Source organism: Ptychodera flava, chromosome 14, assembly GCF_041260155.1.
Source record: "Ptychodera flava strain L36383 chromosome 14, AS_Pfla_20210202, whole genome shotgun sequence".
In the NCBI taxonomy this organism is placed as follows: Eukaryota; Metazoa; Hemichordata; class Enteropneusta; family Ptychoderidae; genus Ptychodera; species Ptychodera flava.
The window spans coordinates 15873449-15889011 of record NC_091941.1 but is presented as its reverse complement, the minus strand read 5'-3'; the positions used below and the strand labels follow the sequence as shown (position 1 = coordinate 15889011).

Below are 15563 nucleotides of genomic sequence, written 5' to 3'. Positions count from 1 at the left end.
CAATATGACATCTACAGATAATAACATATGTGATAGAAACCATATATTGTGTCATATATAAGTGTCATATAAAAATAATAAATTACCATGCTTTTCATGTTTCTGTTCTTTTTCCAACTTTGCAACTTGCCCTTCTTTCTCATGCTCAGGCCTTTCAGAGAGAAATGCAATGGGGACATTTTTTGTGTCTTTTCTGCCAACTTCTCCCGGCATCCATGGTTGTGCATGTGTAGTTGCCTCCATCTCACTTCCCTCCCTGCCAGTCTTAGGTTGTGTTGAAGTGGCTGTCTCCATTTCACTGTTATCTCTGCGAGCCATCTCAGGTTTTGACATTTGGTCATCCATCCTTGGGATGTTAGTTTTGGTGAGAGCAAAATCCATTCTCGTGTCAGTGATTTCTAAATATGGGCAACAGATATAAATTAAAAACTATCTACTGTTGATTGACCAATTAGAGTGCTCAATTCAGGGTGTTTTATTTACTCATAAAGCCTTGGTCACCAAATTCCAGAAACGAATGAGAGCGCCGTAGTAAAGTACTGTCCAATCAAAAGTGAACATGTCATATTCTGTAGACATCTGGTACGTTTTAATATTCAAATTTGGTAACACAGCAGAAACCAGCTGCAACACAAAATCTGCTGTGCCCTAGGGCATTTATAGGATGTTCCATTACATTGGAAGGCTATTTCACAAATAAAAGTTTTAATTCATTGACGTAAACACATTGAAAACGAAAATATATCAGTTAGGGGCGATAGTTTTTAAGTCGGATAAAACCCTCGTACTCGGGCTCTTCTGGTATATAAAGTCCAACCCTACGATAAAATGTCTAGGCCTACGGCCTCGACATTTTATCGTGGGTTAGACTTTATATACCAGAAGAGCCCTCGTACTCGGGCTTTATCCTATACATAAATATGTTGTTTGCATAATTATTTTTAAAATAAGGACTGTGGTCATTTAACCTTTAAACAGTGACCACTTGCCCCTAATCAAATTACATGTGCAATAGGAAGAAATTATTCTTTTTGATGAAGTTATCATTAGCTGAACGAAAATCAAGATGCCATTATTATTGCTCTAACAGAGATCAAACAAACTCAAGACCTTGAATTTCATTTTATTTTATGCAACCATGGTAGTCAAGTTTACGATAGAACTGTCAGCAACAAAATTCCTGTGAGTGAGTGAGAGCAGAGTAAGTTTGAGCATTGATTTGATGTGTATCAGTAATCAATCAAATGTCAATTGCAATGGGAAAAAATTGTAACTGGATAATCCAGATAGAAAATACCCTGCATTTGTGAACTTACGTCTATCTTATTCAGCTACACTTTAGCTTTCAGAGACCTACAAACATGGAAGATGCCCGATACCCTGGTACATTATATGTATTAGACCCAATGCGGGACAGTTGTAATTAAGGTAGTGACTCAGGTTTGTTGGTCAATTTTAGCGATTTTGTGATTATTTCATATTCTGAACCCCTAAAATATGATCTTTGTATTAGAGAAAACTGTAAGGTAACATTGTACTAGGAAATGTCTGAAATTTTAGTGAAAACACGGCCTTCTAACCACTGCGCGAGTTATTATTTTCTTTTTCTTTAAACGGTCCAGATTACTGTCAGCATTCTCGTTATACCTTGAAGGAGATTATGTAAATTTTTACGCACTATGTTGCGCATGCGCGCACGTCTTCATAAGAGATGCAAGTCCAACATGGCTGACGACAGCCGGCAGTATAAGCGGTGTAGAAAACTTAAACGGGGGCCAAAGAGACTCTATTTAATCTTCACTGGAAAATATGGTTCTAAAACAGCAGCCCATATTTTGGACTTAGTTTTTAAATTGTCAATCCGATACTGTTGTTTCGGTCTAGAGCACAGCAACGTACGCGAAATGTCGCTTCACAATCGGTGCCAGTCTATTTCTATCTGTGGTCAAGAGAGTGTCGCTGGGTGTCGCCACGTCGCCGTTTCAGTTTTACAATCAGTGAATCTGTCAAGTATCGCCTCAGTCGTTTATTTTAAGTCATGAAGAATCGCTTTTACGTGTAACTGAAGTTGATTTTGGTTTCATACCCGGGACCATAATAGTACATGTCACAGTCGAAAGTGAAATAGCGCACGAAATACCCGGTATCATTCCTGATGGTGAGCACAAAGACTGCAGCAGATCACATGTGAAAACTACAAAAACAAGTGCGACTTACTCGCATTCCTTGAACTTCTCAACTACAGAATTTTTTAGAGCATCGAGAGTTGGTCGTTTCATCTTCAAAAGCAAGCAAGCAAGTGACGTCCTTTACTATAGGCACCAAAATCGGCTAAAATGAACTTGACAACCATTTCACACTTGGTACGTGCATAAATTACAGGCTATGAGACCGGAAGTCGAGCGCTTGCGAGCAAGCGAACGCGCATCGTCGGCAGAACGCAAACCTGTAAACCATTCCGGCTGTATTTTTTCTAGTCTTGTAACCAAGCTCTAACCGTTACCAAACAGTGTACAGTTAATATAATTATAAGCTAGATACGTATTTGACAAACAGATTAAGCCCTGAATTATCTTTCTAGTGTTTATCGTGTAAATGGTACCAACCGCTTACGCTGGAAAGCCTCACGTTTCCACACACAATTTTCATCATTTTTAGTTGAACTAGTGTTCAGGACTTGTCACAAATTCTCCAATCTGATGCCCGATATTTAACCTAGACCCAGATTGAATGAATTTTTTTTTAGACGCACAAAAATCTGACTTTTTCAGCGATTTTGTGTGGAAAATGGGACGTTTACACAAATCATCGATTTTCTCAGTTCCGATTGTTGCTATGTATGCGCACCTTCAAATGAGTGTAAGTCAGCGACGCGTGAGTGGATTTCCCCAATTCTTCGCATGCTAACACTTCATGATTAGACCTGAAAAACCGTGTTTTAGATTTTTGATTAAACCCCCTGAAGGGACGATAACTTGACAAACGTGAACAAAAGCCGTTAATTTATGCAAAAATCCGACAGTTCACACTTTGAAGGCTCACTGTTGCAGAAACGATACGAATTTCAAAAATCCAAAACACGGTTTTTCCCCCAGTATATCCAGCTGTCTAGTGCCGTTAACAGATCACTTAGTGGTGCTGCCAATTCTTACTTATATTTTTTTAAGTGAAAAATCTCAAAATCACACGTTTTTGACTTAAACAAACATACGAATGCATGTTTTGACAACTGAACAAAATTTTTACCTTCTTCAAATATAGACCTAACAGAAAATGTACAACATGTTGGGTGTGAGACCCCGTTTTTGATGTGAAACTTTTGATTGAAAATAAGTGTCAACGAACCTGAGTCACTACCTTAAAGTCTTATACACTTATAAGCTTTATTTGTCTCTCACCATCATATCCTTTTCTTGTAATTTTCAATTTTTTGCTATGATTAACTGTCCTATTCTTAGAAAATTTCAATTAAGGCCAAAAAAATGGTTTTGCACGTCGCCAAAAAAGCATGCGCGTCACACCTTTTTTTAAATATTTTTCAAACCAAGAAATCAAGGCTGTGTGTTTTATATTTTACAGGGCACTGCCAATCTCAACTTATTGCCAAATAGACTGCCAAGACATACTGCGCATGTGGGGGGCTCGCTATTCGCATAGTCTAGAAAACGAAAACTTGTAGAAGTAGATGTCGATCAGCGCTTGAGTGTACAGGTTGTATGAAGACATGTGCAAAGGAATACTCAGAGCAAGAGACAGGTTTGTCTAGCAAATATGAACAGTGTCTGGTTGAAGCGTCTGTTTCAAGCGCAGCAAATGGTATTTTCCAGACGATTCCTTTGAATTCCAAACTCAAGGATTGCACTGAATTCGGCAAGTATATGTCCTGATTTCTGACAATGCTAAAAAAGATCCTCCCGCAGCCTGTCAAGAATGCATTTTCCGTATTGATGGTTGAAAGACATTGAAAAGTGTGGCCAAAGTTTAGCAATTTGGATTGCCCGAACAGACGGTCTGAACTGAGAAACGCTTAGATCATCAGATGGCTTCAAGATCTCCATATAGGCAGGACAAACGAGCATATATCTTTGGGTGAACACTTTGTTACTACTTTGGAAGACTGTCTATGGATAATTGATCCCCATCTTCAGAAATTGAGTGATCAGGCCTGCAGACTGCCGGAACAATTTGACAGGTTTCAAGCGTATAACATCCCACAGAGCCACAAGCACGTGACAAAGAAAATGCAGAAGAACTGTAACGTTTTGTATGTAATTAAATACCATTGATTTTGAAAAACAAGGGAAATAACTTCATTTCACTGTGTACTTTGGAAAACACGTATGCCAAAAGTAAAAATATAAACTTCATTTGGTGTTCATTTGAAATAAATATGAAAATCAATATAGTCAGTGCTTTTCTGTTTTTTAAGGTCATGGGATAGTCATTGGTACAGTAGAACCGGGTTTAAATACCATGGAAATACCTAATAAAAATTTTTGCATAAATTTTATACACAGCATGACATTAAATTTGTATTGGTCAGGATGTATCTTTTCAGTTGTGGGAGTAATTTCAGCAGTCACACTCAAATGGAAAATTTAGCATGTTGTATTTCAAATGTTCATAGTCTTTTCATTGACAGCGTACAACAGCCAGTCTCCCTCATCTGTAGTCTTTTGATGGACCTTATACTAAAGGATGAGCCCTTCCAAGCATTCAGTGCTGCATCTGATTGTGAAATCAAGGATCTAGGGAACATCCTTCATCAAATAGACCCAGCTCTACACATGAAGGTAACAAAGAAAGAAACATGGAAATCAGACAACGTAGCCAAGTTCTATGAAGATGACTGTCAGACCAGGCATTATTCATTCACTGTGAATTGTAATCCATTGATAACTGAAGAGATGGCTGCTGATGTTTACCCCACCTGTAGACTTTATTCAGCACCTGCCTAAAATATCTAAAACGGATGAGAAAAATCTTCACAAAAACAGCAAAAAACACTAGCTAACACTTGAGCATAATGCACAAACACTGAATTCTGAACAGTGAACACTTGTAAGGACTGATTACAAACACTGAATTCTGAACAGTGAACACTTGTAATATGAACATTAAATATGAAATTTTTTTGCTTCTTGGTAATTTCTTGACACCCCTCAGAAAGAAAAAGCAAAGCCGCATCACCGCATCATTTCCGAAATTTTGCTTGGATGAGAAAAGGACCTTTCTTTTGCCTAATTGTCATGTTTAGTATCTTTCATCTATGTGCTGTAAAACACAAAAAAGTGTCTCACCTTTCACATCTTCACTATCTTTGGAATGTTGATGTCCCAATATTGCCAGTTTTGCCTCTAGATCTCTGATGATCTTCTCTTTCTCTTCCAGTTCGGATGAAAATGTCTCTCGCATAGCCTCTAGATCACTGATGGTCTTTTCTTTCTCTTCAAGATCGGATGAAAATGTGTCTCTCATAGATTGTATTTGCCTCATAAATGATTTCTCATTACTGTCTAATTTCTGTGTTAAATCTGTTATTTGTTCTTCCAAAGTGGCCTTTCCCTTTGTGGCTTCATCTAGTTGATGCTTTAGAACGGAATTTTGAAGATCTATTTTAGAATCTTTCTCACTTACTCTTGCTGACAGCTCAACTATGTAGTCTGTGATTTGGATCTGGCTAATTTCTCTTGGAAGTAAGCTTCTAGCAACTAAACTGACATTTTCATCCCGTACTGGTGGAGTTAGAACTTTAACACCGTCCCTGGTGAGTTGTGCTTCCAGTGCTGTGATGAAGGAAAAGAAGAAATATTGTCTATGACAAACAAAACACATTATATGACTAATTGCTGGTTTACAGCGTGCTTTTCCTGAAGTTAAAATATCAAAATAACAAAACACCATGGCACATTTGATTGTTTCCAAATCACGCTCAGCAAGCTTTGAAGTAAAGTACTCACTATACACATAAAATATTCAAATTATGAAATAATATTTCCAGTGAAATCTTACACAGCTATGTTGTGGCATAATAGATTTGTTGTTGAAAACTTAATATACACGTAAGTTTCACTATGATTCAGATTATTCATCTTCAGAAGCCAACAACATACCACTTTTGACCTGCTTTCATGAAACCTTACGGTGCCAGCAGGAACGGTTTACATTTACCGAAAACATTTTCAATACACTATACGTGGGAGGGCAAACCTCTCATAAACTGTCTACAGCTCATGAAAAAACAGTTGAAAAGACATGTTGTTACAGTCGAGATAGTTAGCAGGAGTAGGAGATGAGTCTTCTTCATTATTTTGCAAGCTAAATCAGTGACACCAATCGGTGTTATATGGTAAACTACAAAAAAGTCTACGGGTTGGCTCACAGTGGTTCTGTGGTGATTCCCAGCTCAATTGATATATGCCAGAGCATGTGTATTCACAGCTATTACCTTGAGTAGTCATGTCCTGACTTGCTCCATCAGTCAAGAGATACCTTGTAACACCAAGAAGTGCTAAGATATCCTGTCTATGGGATAGGATATGTTGAACCGTGTCTGTACTTGTCGGTACTTGCAGAATGTTACACTGCCTCCCTTGCAGTCTGATGCAATTCTCAGCTTTTAACATTGTCTGTACAGCACTTTCAGTGAACGACTTAATATCTAGTGCTGGGTTAACCTCAATTAGCAACAACTTTGCTACATCCTTTTCTGAAATGACATTGAGGTATCAAAAATAAGAGTTGTTGAGTACAAACGCATGATAGGCGTATTAATTACCGGAATGTACTATACATAATTGTTTGACATGATAATTGCACACAGGTTGATACTTATTATGCTTTGTAAAACTGTGTTTACGTTTTATTGAGTCTATTTTACCATGATGATCCTACTGGTAGCCAATGGATAAATTTAAGTTCTCTTTGAACAGCAAAAGTGAAAGTCACCGACTATCTATTCTTGTATGCCTGAATACTGTCATATATATGATATCAGTAGACCAGAGGGTCGTGTAAAACTCTTTTCACAAGAAAGAGTATCAAAAACACTTTATATTATTTTGCCAGTTTTTACACTTCCATATAAAATGTTGTTTTTCCCCTACATTTTTCATGTATTACAAATGTAAATAACACTACTTTCTTTATCGACTGTTGAAATGTCCTTTGAAACAACACATTCCTGTGAAGCAAGGGGGAGAATATGAACTACTGAGATGTACCAAGTATGCCATTGTGCTGCGTCATGCAGTTGTAATGTTATTTAGTAGGCAGTCAATCACATGATTTATTACTTCACAAATTGCTACAGCTAAATCAGTTAACTTACTTTCAAGATATATGAGCGAGGTACACATACTGTTATTGGTTAACATGCGAATTGCAAATCTCTACGAATTTCCTATTTCTTGCTAAATACCATGGGGTGGTAAAACTCTTGGGCAAGCCTTCAACAAATAGAATCTTGATGGACATACACTTGCCCCTACCCAGGAAGTATGTACCAGTTAAATGACAAGTATAGAAGCTGTAATGTGAACAATATGTGCACTCAATATCTACACATACCTTGTTGTGGGTCACTCTGATCATTGTCTGTTTGGACAGTTTCTGTGGTCTTACAAAAGAAATGACCAATAAAAATGTTATTAAGGCATTCACAAATAATGGTTTGGGCGCAGGCTGGAGGATCACCATTGAAATTTTTTTTTTCTGACCCCCCTTAATACCCTCAAAAACTTTCAAGTCCCCCCCCCCCCCCCCCACATTATCATATAGCCACACAACTATTGGGGATACATACAAAGAAAAAATAAACATGCATTGGACAGTTCTGCTTACAGATGTTCAACACTAAATGTTATTAGCAGTTTGTAGAGCCATATGCCTAAGGCAAATTCTTAAATTGATTCAATTTTAAACACATCAGTGGACTTTTTGGATTTATAAATCAAAGCCAACTTGAGTTAATACAACTCTGGCTAGGTCAATGGCATCTGCTGAAGAGCACACAAAATGATAACCATGAGAGAGTATGCAAATTTTTAAATCTTGGCTACATTAGATGCTACTCATAAGTTTTATAAAATTGACCATACTGAAAAGTTAAAATATTCCATTAAATAAATGTTTTAATCTCTGAAATATTTGGTGTAATAATGGTAAATTTGGTAAAATTAAAATAATTCCATTTAGTCACATATTTTTTCATTTAAATTAAAGTCTTTACTGCACACAGTTTTACCATATATTTATTTTATGATGAGATTGTGAAAATTTAGAAATCAAGCATGGTGACCCATCTCATTTGATTATTCTCATATACCAGAATTCAGAAATCCCTGAGAACTTTCAAGTCTCCTGGTCTTCCATGTGTTGTTTTCTGGCCTGATTTTGTGTACAAGTATGTTTCATTATCATGAGTGTCATTTGACCAAAACTCTTTTTCCACTACTACATAGTCAGAGCTATCTCTGTCACTGCCCTGGATAGGCAGTAGCAGGGCAGTAGTTTTATTAACTTTGATAATTTTGACAATAATTGTGTTCACTTTATACGACTACATTTTTGTTCTACTTCCTACAGCATGTTGAACTGTCCAGTATTCAGCTTGCTATCACAGCTTGTGAATATGTATCCTGCATTTGTATCATTGACAAATGACTTCCCAGGGCTTGAAATTAGCGGTAGTCCCACGTTCACAAACTACCAACTTTTGCCTGGGGCTACCAAAATCCATGAAATGGTAGCCCACATGGACTACGAAAGCCTGGGACATGAAATCAGGTCAGTTCCTGGTGTACCATGTCAGGTCTTTCACTTTTGGACGAGCTAAATGCAGTCAAACCCAGTTGGACACAGTAAGGCCAGACTATGGCCTTGCGATGGAACTTTGCAACAAAGTTTCAATATCTCAACTGATGTACTTGGATGACAGGCGCAAAAAATGATGGCCAATGAAAACGTATTCTCAATGCATTTTGATCAAAATGTATCAATCACAAACTCCTCCCTACTACAGAATGCCCATAGTCTGTTTTTAGCCCTGCTGAGAAGGTGGTGGTCGATGACGACTATCAAAATTGACATGCAACTCTGAGAATGAAACGGGTTGTCAATACAATGACAGGTCACCAAACTTTTTAGTGTCACTGTCATCAATTGTTGTCAGTTTCCTTTGGGTAATAAAGGTGAGCAAGTATTCACATCAACTGACTAACAAAGTCACTTTATGGGCAGAATCTTCAAGTTGAAAAATAGCTTTTTCCTCTCTTAAGAAAAAATCCCTACACTAAAATATGCATGGGTTACCAGCCATTGTCACTGGGCTACAAACTTCAGAAAATGGTAGCCCATGTGGACTACCAGGGAAAAAAGCTAATTTCGAGCCCTGCTTCCAGTCTGGACTCTAATTCAATTATCACCCAATATTCATATATGCAGGCCTTTGTCAACAAACTGAATATTGTGTGTTTGAGCATGCTATAGGGAGACAGCAAAAAGTGTGTTTTATATACTGCATTGAAATATTGAAAAACTTGTCAACAGTTGCAGCTTCTGCCCCAATACTAGTACTTGTTTATTTTTTATGAAAATTCATACATTTTTAGATTTTTTTCAAGACAAAATAATGAAATGCGATAAAACTACCGTAGATTGTGTTTAATTGTTACTTACATTAGAGCAATTGGATAACATTAAAATGTTATTAACTTTTCATTGAATTACCTATCAAACCTTGGAATCATAAAAAAAGGAACCAAAAAATTTTCAGGTCCCCCGAAAACAGGCAGACCAAACTTTCAAGTCTTCCCCTCTGCTACCCCCAAAATTTTCAAATCCCCCTGAATTCTTCCAGCTCCCCCCTCCCCCCATAACTGTTTTTGTGAATGCAGCCTAAAAGACAATCATGCACACGCTGTGTAATACAGTCAATTTTCAACATACACAATTGTGTAGTATCTTCTTCTGAAGCTGTTGACACTTACAATCTCTGGCAATCAAACAGGTGCAAAAATTTAAGGAGGTAATCATATAAATAGCTGGATCCCAGTGACATTGAGACTCGGATGTGGCCAGAGTAGCGAACTTACTATCGGTGGATGGCGAGTTTTAAACTTGAGAATGGACTCTCGGTGAAAGTACTCTTGGAGACTTATTCATTGCAAAAATGAGTAGGGGTAAAAGGTACCCCTTCCTGTAAATGAATTTCTTGCCCAATTGTATGATTGAGTAAATAAAACTGAAGTAAAAATAAGCGTCGTAACTTGGTATTTTCACTCACATTGCGATCATGAATGTCCGTCATTCCTTCTCTGATATCAATGCCATGGCTGTCAAAAGTTGTGTTATCAACATTTTCATCATCAAAAACGTTATCTTTAAATCTTGCAGATACCGGTTGAATTCCACCACCATCTCCTGAAAGGGCAAAGTTTTAGAATAGATTGGTTATTGGATATATTATTTATAGTAGCAATAACACCTCATTACATTACTGTTATGTAGGTCATTTACCCCACACTCATCATGACCTGAGTTCAATTAGTCTAGAACATTCTCAAGGTCACTGCCCTTGATGACCTAACAACCTTGAATTCAATTAGTCATGTTTGGAATGTTCTGGAAAGTTGATTAGTTGTGTAAGGGAGATAATTTTAGAACAGTAATTAGCATGTCAATAAAAGTTCTAGATTGTTCTTATATGCCTTTATAAAAGGGACGTGCACAGCTTCCAGTCAGACTTTTGGGATCGTGTCTCTTGTGTGTTACTAAACTCCAGCAGTAGTCATTCTCAAGACTTTTCAAGACCTTCACTGTCAACGCTGGATTTATACTGTGGACTTTGTACAGCTTCAAGCCTGCTAGCCAAAGGACTGTTCATTCATCCGACTGACTGTTACAACTCTGAGACTGGAGCTTTGCCGTCCCAGCTGAGATAAGTAGTCTGTACACTTTTAAAGCTTGTACTCTATCCCTGACTTAGCAATTAGTCTTATTTTCGTAATAAATTTCGTTTAAACGTTAACTGCTGAGTTCACCCTTTTGTTCGTTTTCTCTGCACGTAACAAATTGGGGGCTCGTCCGGGATACGAATATTTTGAGCCGTTTGACAACATTTTGACAGCCTTTTCAAAACTACTGTATACTGTGAACTCAGCGAAATTTAATCATGGCGGAATTTAAACCAGACGAATTATGGATGACCTTGATCAGGACACATTCAATTCCCTCAGAAAAGACAACCTCATAACACTGGCCAATTTCCTTAAGTAGAAGTCAAAAGATCTATGCGCAAGAGGGAAATACAGTACCGTATTGCCAAACATCTAGTTGATTTAGGCCAATTTGAGGAATCCACCCTGAAAGATTATGAGCCCGAGTCTACCTCTGAACTCAGAAAATTAGAATTAGAAATGCAGACAAATTTGGAGATCAAGAAACTAGAATTACAAATGAGAGAGAAAGATTACAAATGGAAGAAAGACAGAGAGAAAAGGAGAGAGAATTGGAAGAACATCGACTACAGTTAGAAATGAGACGTTTAGAGCTTGGACAGTCAGGAAAATTCTTCCCTTCAGACAAGTTTGACATCACTAAGCATTTCAGGCTAGTTCCCCCTTTCCAAGAAAAGGATGTTGATAAATATTCCTCCATTTTGAGAAAATTGCTCAGAGTCTGAATTGGCCTAAGGAGTCCTGGTCTATGCTTTTGCAGAGTGCTTTGGTGGGTAAAGCCAGAGAAATTTACATTCAGTTGTCAGTAGAGCAGGCTTCAGATTATGATTCTGTGAAGGAATTAATTCTCAGGGTTATGAGTTGGTGCCTGAAGCTACCGTCAGAAATTTAGGGATTGTGAGAAGGTGAAGGATCAAACTTATGTTGAATTTGCTCGAACAAAAGAACAACTGTTTGACGTTGGTGCTCTTCTGAAAAGGTCAGTCAGAATTATGACAAATTACGACAACTTGTTTTGATTGAGAATTTAAAAGGTGCATCCGGAGTGACATCAAGACGTTTATCAATGAACAAAAGGCAGATACATTAGAGGTTGCTGCACGTTTGGCCGATGATTATTCATTGACCCACAAATCTTCATTTCTCAGCAAACCATCCCAGTCCTTTTCATACAGAAACAATGCAGGTAAATTTAACTCGTCCTTTTCATCCAAGAATTTTTCAAAGGACAGTAGAAAATCAAATGACAACAGTTCACAGAGTTCAAGTAACACTCCCACATCATCAGATCCCAAGTCTCAATCTCCTTCTGACAAACAGTTCGGTACACTTTCTTGTAATTATTGTAAGAAAGACGGCCATTTAATGTCAGAGTGTTTCAAATTGAAAAGAAAACGTGAAGGTCAAAGTGGTCAAAGTGGATCTAAGCCCACCGGCTTTATTTCTTCATCAACTCAATTAGAGTCTAATAATGTGTGCAACACATTTTCTGAGGTTAAACTCCTCTCATCCCCAATTAATGAGGTCAAGGTCAATTCTTCTCAAGATAGCATTATGGGTATTTTCGAACCATTTATTCATGATGGTTTTATATCACTTTCTAGTGATTTTTCTTCCGCTACCCCTGTCAAAATTTTAAGAGATACCGGGGCTTCCCAGTCTCTTTTGTTGGCAGATACCCTGCCGTTTTCTGAAAAGTCATTTTCAGGTTCTAAAGTTCTTATTAGGGGTAGATTGCAATGACTTTATTCCTGTTCCTCTCCATAATGTCTATTTGTCTTCGGACTTTGTTTCTGGACCTGTGGCTTTAGGTATTAGGCCTTTTTTGCCTTTTGAAGGGATTCACCTTCTTCTTGGAAACGACCTTGCTGGGGACAAGGTCATTACTAATCCACTTGTGACTGATAATCCTAGTTTAGATCAGGATCCAGAGCCAATTGAACAAGAGATACCCGATTTATTTCCTTCATGTGCATTACTCGAGCCATGTCAAAGAAAACTTCCGAGAATCAAATACTCTCAAAAATAATGTCACAGATGTTGACTTAAATGACACCTTTCTCAGTCAGGTGTTTGACACGGATCATTCCGTTATCCCTCGTGGATTTGAAACTTCCAGTAAAACTTCTGCTGACCAAAGTCAGACATTTTCTAGATCAAATCTCATTGCAGAACAACACAAAGACCCAGATATTTTGTCTTTGTTTGACAGGGTAGATGATGATGAAGGTAAAACTTCAGATAGCTCTGTTTCCTATTATACAAAATCTGGTATTCTCATGCGTAAATGGAGACCTCCAGATGTTTTGGTTGATGACGATTGGGCTATAAAACATCAAATTGTGGTTCCAAAGCCCTACCATGCTGAAATATTGCGCCTAGCCCATGAAACCCCCTGGGCTGGTCACTTAGGAGTCAGGAAAACTTATCATAAAATTCTCAGTCACTTTTATTGGCCTAATCTCAGGCAGGATGTAGCACATTTCTGTAAAACTTGTCACACATGTCAAATGGTAGGAAAGCCGAATCAGACCATTCCAAAGGCCCCTTTACAGCCAATTCCTGCATTTCAAGAACCATTTAGTAGGATTCTAATAGACTGTGTTGGGCCCCTACCAAAAACAAGATCAGGAAATGAGTACATGCTGACAATAATGTGTACATCAACTCGGTTCCCAGAAGCCATACCACTGAGAAATATAAAGACAAAGACTATAGTGAGAGCTTTAGTCAAATTTTTCACTTTATTTGGCCTCCCTAAATGTGTCCAGTCCGATCAAGGCTCCAACTTTATGTCTGGAATTTTTCAACAAGTAATGGATCAGCTAGGCATTAAACAGTATAGGTCATCCGCCTATCATCCAGAAAGTCAGGGTGCTCTTGAGCGATTTCATCAAACTTTGAAAAACATGATTAGGACCTACTGTTTTGACACAGAGAAGCAGTGGGATGAAGGAATTCATTTTTTGCTCTTTGCTGTTAGAGAGTCAATTCAAGAGTCTCTTGGTTTTAGCCCATTTGAGCTTGTATTTGGACATACAGTCCGTGGCCCACTCAAGCTCGTTAAAGAGAAATTCCTATCAGACGATGATGATTGTCTGAATATTTTGCAATATGTGTCAGATTTTCGTACAAAACTCTCTAAAGCATGTGAATTAGCCAGAGAAAATCTTGAGTCATCTCAGCAGTCAATGAAAACCAAATATGATAAAAGCACCTCAAAACGGAAGTTTGAACCAGGTCAAAAAGTTCTTGTTCTACTTCCAATCCTGGCAAACCACTCCATGCTCGTTACTTTGGGCCATACCTAATTGATAAGAAATTGAGTGATTTAAATTACATCATAATAACACCTGACAGGCGAAAACAAAAACAGCTATGTCACATAAATATGCTTAAGCCATATTTGGATAGGGATAATCCTACTATAACTCAGCCTGTCAGTGCAGTCAGTTCAAGCCATTATGAAGATAGTGATACTGAACTGACTTGAGTGAAAATACTCTAAACTCAAAGCTGGGCTCGGTCAAGCTTCAGAACTCAGAAATCCTGGAGAAGCTGGAGTCTACAAAGTTGGCACACCTCCAGCCAGAACAACAACAACAGGTGAAAGAACTGCTCCACGAATATAACACCTGTTTCAAGATGTTCCAACGAGGACAAACGTCATCTATCACGACGTTGATGTTGGGGACAGTAAGCCTATAAAACAACATCCATACAGACTGAATCCAACAAAAGCGAAATATCTCCAGGAAGAAGTCAAATACCTGCTGGACAATGACTTTATTGAACCCAGTAAAAGTAACTGGAGTTCGCCGTGCATACTTGTTCCCAAATCAGACTCACAGTTATCGTATGTGCACGGACTTTAGGAAGGTCAACGCTTTAACAAAGACAGACACTTTCCCATCCCGAGGATTGATGACTGCATCGACCGAGTGGGAAAAGCCAAGTATGTGACGAAATTTGACCTACTGAAGGGATTTTGGCAAGTCCCTCTGACGGATCGTGCTCGTGAAATATCCGCCTTTGTTACACCAGACGGATTGTTCCAGTACAAGGTGATGCCATTCGGAATGAAGAACTCTCCGGCAACGTTCCAACGGATGATCAACGACGTCATATCCGGGCTAGACGGGTGTGCAGCCTACGTTGACGACGTCGTCCTGTATAGTGACACCTGGGAGGAACACATCAAGCTCATGCGGAAGTTCTTTGAGAGACTGAGCAAAGCAATGTTGACTGTCAACCTTGCCAAATCTGAGTTTGGTTGGGCAAGGGTAACTTACCTCGGACATACTGTAGGACAGGGTGAGGTAAAACCTGTTGATGCCAAAATCAGTGCCATTTCAAGTTTTCCCATACCAACTGCAAACGACAACTGATGCGCTTTCTCGGTATGGCTGGTTACTACAGAAAATTCTGTCCAAATTTCTCCACAATTACTGAGCCTTTGACTAACTTACTTAAAAAGAAAGTAAAGTTTGTTTGGTCAGAGCAATGCCAACAGGCATTTGATACACTTAAAGCCATACTGCGCAAGTGCTCCAGTGTTGTCTGCACCAGATTTCACTTTGCCATTCAAATTAGCTGTAGATGCTA

At 38.4% G+C, this 15563-nt stretch overlaps 1 protein-coding gene across 1 annotated transcript in view; it reads right to left on the bottom strand.

Moving 5' to 3' along the window:
* Positions 1-15563, bottom strand: part of LOC139149545 (uncharacterized) — a 149056-nt gene that overhangs the window by 107902 nt on the left and 25591 nt on the right. Inside the window, exons 6-10 of the mRNA XM_070721354.1 lie at positions 10286-10422; positions 7570-7618; positions 6449-6709; positions 5301-5786; positions 87-398 (exon numbers count right to left, since the gene is read on the bottom strand). Coding sequence (XP_070577455.1) covers positions 87-398; positions 5301-5786; positions 6449-6709; positions 7570-7618; positions 10286-10422 — 1245 coding nt within the window. The remainder of the gene's footprint in view (positions 1-86; positions 399-5300; positions 5787-6448; positions 6710-7569; positions 7619-10285; positions 10423-15563) is intronic.